At 55.0% G+C, this 10,310-nt stretch overlaps 1 protein-coding gene and 1 pseudogene across 1 annotated transcript; both read left to right on the top strand.

Annotated features, from left to right (window-relative positions):
* The first annotated feature begins 839 nt into the window (after nt 1-839).
* LOC123353795 lies at nt 840-7,407 on the top strand. The gene is made up of 4 exons (XM_044995205.1): nt 840-885; nt 970-1,172; nt 3,578-4,093; nt 7,363-7,407. Exons 1-4 carry the CDS (start codon nt 840-842, stop codon nt 7,405-7,407), a joined length of 810 nt encoding a protein of 269 aa, XP_044851140.1.
* A 437-nt stretch (nt 7,408-7,844) lies between these two features.
* On the top strand, nt 7,845-8,468 carry LOC123353796 (annotated as a pseudogene).
* The last annotated feature ends 1,842 nt before the right edge of the window (nt 8,469-10,310 follow it).

Consider the following 10,310-nt stretch of genomic DNA (forward strand, 5'->3'; position numbering starts at 1 on the left):
CCTGAATCTGTGCATTTCTAAGAGTGTTAAAAAGTGGTGGGAGGGGGGGTTGGCATAGGTGATTTGCTGGAGAAGGCAGTCATGGCCAAATGATCCCACCCTGCCTTCTGTACTTCCCACCTCCTGTCCACTGCAGTTGGGGATTTCAAAGCTGGCTGCAGGATGAGAGCACCAGCCATAGGATGGCTGCCTGGATCCCCATGCTTCTTGGATTGGGCCCTATTCTCACTGGTCCCTCTCTCCTTACCACAAGATGGTAATGGGTAGTTGCTAACGCTTCACCCCTCTATGGCAGCTGCTGGGCTGGATTCTGCTCCTTGCTGATGCAACCAGGAAGACTCTAGGTTATCTACAGCTTCCTAAACTGTGGGTGACAGCACTTGCTCATTTGCAGAGCCGACAGACCCAAGGGGAAAGCTTTCCTCTTCTTTTCCATCTGCAGCCTGAGATGAATGACAGCTAGATACATTTCCACATAATCAAGTGAGGTCATAGCCACAAGGATGTTGTGGGAGCATGAATACAACAGAAGTGTACATGAGACACTGTTAAGATGGTAGCCTCAACCGGGAGATTTGTTTCTGCTGCAGGGGATTATCCCCGGCTTCCCTGGCTCACACTCGGTGCAGATGTATCCGGTAACGATGAGCAGCGACACAAACGCAAACGTTGATTTCTCTGTCCTTAAAGAAGGGGGCAAATGCAAATGGAGCGACAACATTTCCTGTCACACCCCCACCGTGTCACCGACCCGGCAGGAGACAAAAGCTGCAGCCCCACGTGTCTGCAGTGAACACCCACAACTCCCGCTGGGGAATTCATGCCGAACTTAGCGGAAGATGCTCCTCTGGCTGCATGTTGCTGTCATGGCGGCACTTCCCCAAGGTGATTTCTGGCCCTAAGAGATGCGGGGAGGGGGGCTCTGTGTTATGTTTACGAGGCTAAGACCGTTCTCTGTTATGTCCTCAGGGGTCCAACCGCAGGTTCAGCTGGTGGAGTCTGGGGGAGACGGGAAAATGGCAGGAGACTCTATCAACATCTCGTGTAAAGCCTCCGGGTTCACCTTTGGTGACTACTGGATGCACTGGTACCGGCAGGCTCCCGGGAAAGCACCCCAGTGGGTGTCCGGCATTAGCTATTGGGCCGGAGCCGACAAGAGATACGCGGAGTTGGTGAAAGGGCGATTCACCATCTCCAACAACCTGCTGTATCTGCAAATGACCGGCCTGAGACCCGAGGACACAGCGGTGTATCACTGTCAGGCAGACACGCAGTGCGTAGAAGGGAATCTAACCACGAACAAAAACATCCCCTTTGCCGGCACAGCCAGGGGAAGGGTCAGACACACACAGAACTGAACCAAGGAGAAAAAGTCCCCAGCGCTGTACTCATCACGCAGGAAACTATAATTTTTGGAGTCCGGTGTTCGCTGCAAAGACGCCAAGGCTGAGACTCATTAGGAGAGCTGCAGCCTCTCCTCCTATCCCTGGGGGACACATTCCAACTTCCGCAACCCATGACAGACCACAGTGCCCTTCATTGCCCGTTCTGGGTCATTCCCCAGCGGGTCCCTTCTGTGCACTGACTGTGTCAAGTCTTGTGTCATTACCGACAATGGGGCAGAGTTAAGATTCCATGGGCAACCTTAGCTCTGGCATCTCCTATCTTTTGAGGGCTTGACTTTGCCACCTTAAATTTCTATTAGAGTATTTTAATGTAATTTCCTATCTATATAAAAAACTGAAGAAAAACCCCAAAGCTCTTATCTTATAGAACCACATTGAACCCACCACCTAAGTCTTCAGCAGCGTTGGAATTTTCAGCTTTGCGCACTTCTCTCAGCACGCGCCTCCATCTGGGTGACCACTGTGCACCTGCTGTGCTGCTCCCTGCCAGTAGGGGCCAGCACTCCCTGTCTGTAGTACACATCCCGACTCCTCAGTTCTTACCCTGTGTCTTCTATCCTAGTACCTACCACTAGAGGGCAGCACGGGTTCGCTTTGGTGCCCCCCAATCAGCGTGCGACCTACATTGGCTGCTGGAATATCCGACACTGCCCCCTTCATTGGCCCCTGAGGGTGGAACAGAAGGTTCAGCACTGGGCCGGAGATACATTATTAGGGATTTAGGCTTTAGAATTTTTTCCCCTGCTAGGAGATCTCAAGGTTCACAGCTCTGGCTTCTTGGCCATTCGCTCACGAGAACACTTTGTAATGGCAAAGGCAGGAGAAGTGGCCTTGTCATTCAGCACTGAAACCGGCCCACTCAGTGGTAGCCCAGAATGCCCGGGGTTTCTAGACAAGTCCTCGTCGCTCAGCGACATGTCTCTGGGTCCATACTCAACATGGCAGAACAAGAAAGAGACACAACATTTCGGGACATGGTTCTCTTGCAAAGGGGGTGTTGGAATACCTTCCCCCTCCCTTCCTGTCAGTTGAAATTGAAACTCGCCTATCAGGTTACAGGAGATGTAGGCTGCTGCTTAGCTGCGTTTCCTGTTCCAACCCAAGCATCACATGTCCCTGACCTTGGAGTTCCCAGAGAGAAACACTGCAGCCCTCGGTACGTCTGCAATTACCATCCAACTCCGTGCTCCAAATACTCATTATCCCTCCAAGTAGCCAGGAACTACGAGCACCTGGTTAGCTCAGGCCTGAGAATTATTTGCTTCTTATGGAAAAGGAGCAAAAACAATATTTTTCTAGCAATTGGGGTTATACTGTACAATCACGTTGTGAGGGTGACTATTAAAAGGATGTCACTTCCTTCCTGCAGTGTTGGTCACTCAGACCTGGAACTTACGTATCTCTGGTGGCGAAGGAGAGAGTAAAATAATTTTATTTACTCATTCTTTCATTTTTTCTATTGGTAAAGGGACGTGGTCTACTCTTGAAGGGAGCGCCTACAACATGAATTAGGGGACGATTCCTCAATGGTGCTAAACCCAGTTATTTCAGGCTGGGGAAGCTTATGGAAATCACCCCCGTAATTCCCCTAATAGTTGCCCTGTCTAATGCTGGGCCCCCGGACGCCTGTCAGAATTGACAATCCCCTGTTAATTTACAGGATATGAACAGGGAGGCAGCTGCATTTCCTGGGTCACACCCGCCTTGTCCCTCAGCCTGCAGGAGAGCGAAGCTGCATCCGCGGTGTCGTGGCAGTTAAGGGTTAATTCTTCCCGCCCCTAGGCCCTTAAAGGGACAGTGACAGGCGCAGGAGTGTTCCGACACGTGGCTGTTAAAGAGCGAGCTGGTCTCTGAGCGACAAGGCGGGGGCGAGCGGGCTGCGTGTGTGTCAATGTCAGCGAGCGAGCGAGCGAGCCGGGAAGTGTGTGAAGGGCTCGCCTGGCTCCGTGACACCAGACACTGCTCAGTATTTGCACCATCCCCCCCCTCCCCCGGCTCTGGGTCTCAGGATCCAGCAGACGCTGCGGAGGGTTTCAGAGACTCTCCCCAGAGGGAGAAGCCGGTGTCCGCATCTCCGGCTATTCTGCTTCGGTCCGAGGCACGATGACCTGGCTCTCAGCTGCTCTGCTGGCCCTGGCCCCATGTGAGTACGGGGCGGGGGATGGATATAGGGCGAGTGCGGGAGACTCTTTGCTCGCGCGGTCAATTGGTTTATTCATTTATTTCTGTTTCCAGGTGCCCTTTCCCAGGTGCAGCTGGAGGCGTCCGGCCCTGGGGTGGGGCAGGTCTCCGAGCCCCTCACGCTCACCTGCGCGGTCTCGGGTGACTCCGTCACTGCTGATTACTGGGATTGGTACCGGCAGCTTCCCCGGGGAGCGCTGGACTGGCTGGGAGAGATTGACTGGTACAACTCGCAGTGGCTCGTACGCTACGCCCCATCTGTCCAAGGCCGAGTCACCCTCTCTGCGGATTCCTCCAAGAACCAGTTCTCCCTGCAGCTCCGCTCGCTGACAGCTGCGGACACCGCCACCTATTACTGCGCCAGGAGAGACACAGTGACACAGAGACAGGGACCCGTCAGACAGAAAGGGGGGAACCCCTATGCCCCGCCCGGGCGGGGGGCTGAACCCGCCTGGCTTTTCCCCTTCTCTCAGGCCCCCTCTGCGGGGGACAAGGTGGGGGACAAGGTGGGGGTGCCAACTGAAGGTGGTGGAGACAAAGGGGTCAGGTGACCTCCTGGCCCTGGAAAGGGGCTGAGCAAAGAGGAGGGGCTGGAGGGGGTTGGGGAGACTGGAGCTGGCTGGGGAAGGAAGGGAAGGACAGACAGGGCTCTGATCCCCCAATGGGGCTGTGGGGCTCCTGGGGCCCCAAGATGGACCTAACAGGGGGGATCCTGTTGTCTGTGCCTGCAAGACCTGTGTTGGACTGTGTTCCTGTCGTCTAAATAAACCTTCTGCTTTACTGGCTGGCTGAGAGTCCCGGTGAATCGCAGGAAGCTGGGGGTGCAGGGCCAGACTCCCCCACACTCCGTGACAACTGGTGGCAGGGGTGGGATCTACTGCACCCCGTGGACGGTGCTTCCTGCAGTAAGTGAATGGGGAGCAGCAAAACGAAGGGGGACTGACAGGGACCAGGTGGGCTGAAGAGACAGAGAGGGACAGTTTCGGGAGGCGATTAACCCCTGGGAGTGTGTGCCCAGTGAGAAGGACTTTGCAGTAACAGGGTTCCCCGGGGGGATTGCAGGAGCAGTCCCAGGGGCGGAGGAGTCTGCAGCTCGACCCTGGCAGAGAGGGGGTGACCTGAAGAAGGGCTGGTGCACAAGGGGTCTCCCTGGAACCGGTGGGAAGCCGAGAGCACAGGCCGGTGAGTGGCCAGCAGGAAGATGTATGCTAAGCACCTTAAGAGAGACCTGGTGGAGCTGTGCAAGCAGAGGTGGCTGCACATTGGGAGGTCCACCAAAGACCAGCTAATTGCCCAGCTGGAGGAGACGGATCGCTTGGGTGAACCGAGCCCTGTCCCAGAGGGAAGTCGCCCAGCAGACACAGTGTGGACCAGGGGGCCTGACATGGCTGGGAGGGGCCAGACTGCTGCCGAGGACACCCCGAGACCCTGCCCACCTATACCTAGGGGAGGGGTTGGGGAAAGCCCAGCGAATACCGAGGGATCAGCGGCCAGCAGGGGATCGTCCCGGCGGAGCTCCCTGTCCCTGGAGCGGATGCGGCTGGAATATGACAGGGAGGCGCTCCAGTTAAGGAGGCAAGAACTGAAGTAGCGGGAGAACCAGCGTAAACACGAGGAGAACCAGCGCCCGCGTGAGCTGGAGGCAGGGGCGGCTCTAGCCATTTTGCCGCCCCAAGCACGGTGGCATGCCGTGGAGGGTGCTCTGCTGGTTGCCGGTCCTGTGGCGGCTCCAGTGGACCTCCTGCAGGTGTGCCTGCAGATGCTCCACCGAAGCCGCGGGATCAGAGGCCCCTCCACAGGCATGCCTGCCGCCCTCCCAGTGACCGGCAGAGCGGCCCCCCCGCGGCATGCTGCCCCAAGCACGCGCTTGGCATGCTGGGGCCTGGAGCGGCCCCTGATTGTCGTTTGTGATGTAGATCACTGGACATTAGGAGTTGCGGTTATTGTCAATGTGACATTGGTGCCCTCACTCCCCAGCCGAGAAGGGGTCATGGCCCTGGGCACCTGCTTTCTGTCCCTGCCCTGAAGAGCTCACAGTCTGCACAGACAAAGGGGAAGGAGAGGCACCGTCTGGGGAAATGACTTCCCAGGGTCACACAGCAGGGCCAGTGACACACCCACCCGCAGTAGCTGGACTGTTCATTCCTAGCCGAGGGCCTCTCGCCTCTGTAATCACAACACAGCCCTGAAGATGCATCGTCTCTCCATGCCCAGCCGCCTCCCCGCTCACTGAAGGTATTTCTCAGTCTCTGATCCCAGAAACAAACACGGGTCAGGGACGGTCTGGATCACACTGCGCCCAGCCAGGAGTGCAAGTGACTCCACTCGAAGGCGTTTCCAGGTCCCCTCCAGTCCTACCATTTCTCTCCCCTCCACTGCAGCTCCTCCCCCAACAGATTCCCAGGACGATCTCACTTCTACTGACCCGGCCCGTACATCACACATACTGATTTTATTCGCCCAGCCCATTTTGCACTAGCCCTGCTCCACTGGAGAGACACCCATTGACTTCAGAAGACTTTGGATCACACCTTGGACAGGAAGGGTGGGGGTGACTCTCCCCTCCCCCACACGGCACTCACGGGACAGAGGTCTCCCTGGTACACCCTCCCCCCAACCCGCATGTTACTGCCTGTCCCAGCAGATTCTCCTGAGTCCCAGCCCAGGATCCTCTCCTCTAGACTCTCCAACCCACCGCCTCCCATTCCATGGGCACAGAGATGAGCGCACCATCTCTCTGGGGTGTAAAGGGTACACCTGTTGATACCAGTCAGCTCTGTGCTAGTGGGGAACCAGGGCACAGTCTCTGGCCTGTCTGACTCTTGAGGGACTCCCCCCTCCATCTCTGCTTGAACCAAGACGGACCAGAGAAAGGCCTGCAGAGAGCAGTGAAGGGCATTGGGAGACACAGCTAGACCCCGCCTGACAAGGGTGACAAGATTAAGACATCTCCATTGTTCTTTCTCTACAAAAACCCCAACCTATATTCAAGTCATTGTTCTGGTGCTTAGATCCAAGCTATGCATCAGTTCCACTGGGACTCCATCTCCTGACTGATCCTGCTGGGGGATCTGCCTGTCTCCGGCACTCAGGACCCTGAGCTACCACCATCACCTGGGAACGCCGACCACTTCAAGCTTCAGGGAGCAGTGAGATCTTCCTCCTCTTTGTCTCTCTCTTTCTCTGTGTTTTCCCTTCTACCTTAGGTATTAATCTTTAATAATGTATGTTCTGTGGGTTTAGCCCTCTGTGACAGTGCAGGGAGCAGGGCGGATTTGACCTGAGAGTGTTGCAGGGAGGTTATATTGGAGATGAGAGTAAATCTACTTTAGTGTAGCCTGAGCCAGAAGGGGGGTTGGAAGAATTCACACCTGCCTGGGAGACGGAACAAAGGAGAGGGGATAGAGGGGAGGGGGAAGAGAGCTGGTGAAGGGATTTTTAGTTTTCAGTTGGGGCTGGCTGGTGCAAAGCAGGGAACCTCAAGGCTGGGGTCTAAGCTCCCTGAACTCCCCCCCCCAAGACTTGATTGAGGGGTCCAGGTTGTGCCTACAAGCTCTGCTGTAGAGTGTGTCCCTATTGTCCAATAAACCTTCTGTTTTACTGGCTGGCTGAGAGTCACTGTGAGTCCCAGGAAGAGGGGTGCAGGGCCTGACTCCCCCACACTCCGTGACACCCTCCTTGTGCAGTTATCACTTTTATTCAATAAATAACTTTTATGGTTAAGTTGGATGCTTCTCTCTCACTCTCGCTGAACTTTACTCCTTTGTGTTTTTAGCTTCCCCCATTTACTCTGCAGCGACGCTTCTTTCACCTAAGCTAGAGATCCCTGCAGCACAGAAAATACTGCGGGGTTTGCTTATCAAGTAGGTTACTAACAGTAGGATTGTGATGTGAGAGTAGGGATACGGATGTGCTGAATATGGGACACATAAGGGTGGCAGCTTGAAAGTGCTGGCATAAGGGAGAAGTAGCGATCCACATGAAAACACACGTGACACAAGCTGTACATTGATAGAATTACAGAACCCCCTGCCCCCCAAAGAGTAACCCAAATACATGAGCAGACCCCAAAGTAATGGGCAGATCTGGTAACACTGTCCCCAGGGGACATCGCCATGTACTGAGCGCTCATCCCCTGTCATCTCTTATACCCACCCTGGGGAACCCGCATGCAAATCCCTGCCCCGGGGGTTCCTGGTTAAATACAGACACCGTCCCCCCTGGTTCTAGGAGCCTCAGTCTCTCCCCAGACACAGAACTGCCCGGTCCTGCCCGCTGGGGAGTGTCTCCATTAACAATCACCATGACACTGTCACTGCTCTGCTCCCTTTTCCTACTCGCCGCCCCATCAGGTGAGTATTTCATGGGACCCCGAGAAACACCGAGGTGGGGAATGCACCGGTTCCAGGCGAGAGTCAGCTCTGTTCTTTTCCCCAGGTGTCCTCTCCCAGGTGCAGCTGGTCCAGTCCGGCCCAGGAGCGGTGAAGCCCGGGGAGACCCTCAGGCTGAGCTGCGCTGTCTCGGGTTACACCCATCACCAGTGGTTACGGCTGGCACTGGGTCCGGCAGCCCCCTGGGACAGGGCTGGAATGGCTGGGACGGGGATATTACAGCGGTTCCACCTGGAACACGAACTACGCCTCGTCCTTCCAGAGCCGAATCACCATCTCCACTGACTCCTCCAAGAACCAGTTCTTCCTGCAGCTCCGCGCGCTGACAGCTGCAGACACCGCCGTGTATTACTGCGCCAGAGACACAGAGCAGAGCAGGGACCGGACAAAAAGGGGGAGCGGAGCCTACATAGAGTTTCACGCCTCTGTGACGCTGACGCTGATTAATATAGAAAAGCAGGAGACCCACCTGTCCGCTAGATGGCAGTAAAGGGACAGCCTCTGCGTTCACTTGCACGTGGTGAAAATTCATGAAGACAGAAATAGAAACCAGTGAAAAGTGATCGCTCCGTGAAAACATGTCTGCACACAGGTGCTGAACTGATTTAAATGTTGACGTCTTAATTCAGGCCGTGCAAATTCTCCCTGCTGACTTTCTCATCCCATCTTTCCGCTCAAAGTAAACGGGGTGACTGTGTGCAACACACACACCATGATCTTGTGTCCCTGTAGGAAAGAGTTTGACCTCCCACAATCAAAGCACGGGGGGGGGGGGGTTAGTAACCCTATACAATGTTTAAAGTTCTTTGCCATGGTCTCCCTGTCACCAGCCACATTCATCCTCACACCAAACCCCGTGTCCTTCCATCCAGCGCAGCTAATAAGGATACAGGAGACTGGACACCCCCAAAACAAGGCTCATTCACCCCAGCGATACACACACACAAATCTTCCCTGGTCTGGACAGTGTCTATTCCCTTTCCAGCTGGGAATACGTATTGACCTTCCAGCCGTTGCTTCTTTCTCTCTCCCGCTCTACCGAGCTCTCTTAAGGGCGCCACTACCATGCTACCCGAGCGCCTTGCAATCTGCACTGAGCCTCACAGCGCTTCTAGGAGGCTGGTAAGTCCGTATTGGGAACTGAGGCAGGGACACACTGTGATCATGTATTTTTCTATCGTAGGTAATTTTATGACTCCCATCACCGCAGTATCTGAGCCTCACACTCTTATCAATGTATTTCCCCTCACCACACCCCTGTGTGGCGGGGTGGGGGGTGCTGCTATTCCCATTTCACAGAGGGGGAAGTGAGGACCAGCCAGGCTAAGTGACTTGCTCAGGGACCCTCAGGGAGTCTGTGGCAGAGAAAGAAACGGACGCGGACACTGTAACATGGACAGGATTTCCAGTGGGGGTTGGAGAGGACTGGACACATCAAAGAAATAATACATTAAAGCGGCCACTGCTAGCGGTGCCACAGGGAAGGTTGCAACAGGGATTTGGCTTGAAGCCGAATAATGAATCCGGGTTAACGTCCCCATATAGTCAGATCAGCTTCAAAGCTGGTGTGTCAGTGCAGGGGCTGGAGCAGAGATCGTGGTGCCAATTCGCAGTTATTTCACTGAGAGATCCCAGGCATATACCCCACCTCCCCTCGAAAGTGACCCATCCCCAGCCCTGGAATAGAAGATCTCTGAGACTATTTAAAGTCGCAGAAACCCTTCTGCCAACGTGTTGTTCCGGAAGAGAAGAGAACTGTCCATAACCTCCAGAAACTGAGCTCCTTGTCCTTGGAAACATGAGGGTGAGATTTGCGAAGATGTCTAGGGGATCTGGACCGCAAGCTCCCCTTAATACGGTAATAGAGCCAGCAAACTGCCTGCCCCGCTAGCCTGTGCATCCTATCAATAGCCAATCAACGGGCGTCAATAATCAATAACTGTTGAGTTTGGGAAGCACCGGGGGAAGTGTTTGGGGCTTTGAAACAGGGAAAGGTACCGAGTAAGAACTGAAGTTCCTGGCCCCGAAATTCGACTTCTTCAGAGCGTCCTTTGGCTACACGAGTGAATGAATTGACCCTGAATGAACTGATGGGAGATACAGCGGTGAGGTGTGAGAGTTCAATTCACTAGGAGTTTTGTATTTTCCTCCTCTGCAGCAATCAGCAAAGCGCGTGTGTGTGTGTGTAACACACTCTGTCCAGTGTCGGCACAGAGAGGCAGCCCCCGCCCCCACATCCTTTTTATCATCTCTCCCCCCCCACACGTTCCTGGGGCGCTCCCACGTTATGCAAATCCCCGCTCCGGGCTCAGTGTTGAAGTAGCGGCCCCGG

Source organism: Mauremys mutica, chromosome 20 (assembly GCF_020497125.1).
Source record: "Mauremys mutica isolate MM-2020 ecotype Southern chromosome 20, ASM2049712v1, whole genome shotgun sequence".
NCBI classification, from domain to species: Eukaryota; Metazoa; Chordata; order Testudines; family Geoemydidae; genus Mauremys; species Mauremys mutica.

What these genes read in the sequence shown, in the direction of transcription:
- LOC123353795 (XM_044995205.1), top strand. Translation starts at nt 840, where the DNA reads ATGCTCCTCTGGCTGCATGTTGCTGTCATGGCGGCACTTCCCCAAG. An exon ending in CATGGCGGCACTTCCCCAAG is followed by an intron (nt 886 to 969) that starts GTGATTTCTGGC and finishes TTATGTCCTCAG; the next exon opens with GGGTCCAACCGCAGGTTCAG. An exon ending in GGGACAAGGTGGGGGACAAG is followed by an intron (nt 4,094 to 7,362) that starts GTGGGGGTGCCA and finishes TTGTGTTTTTAG; the next exon opens with CTTCCCCCATTTACTCTGCA.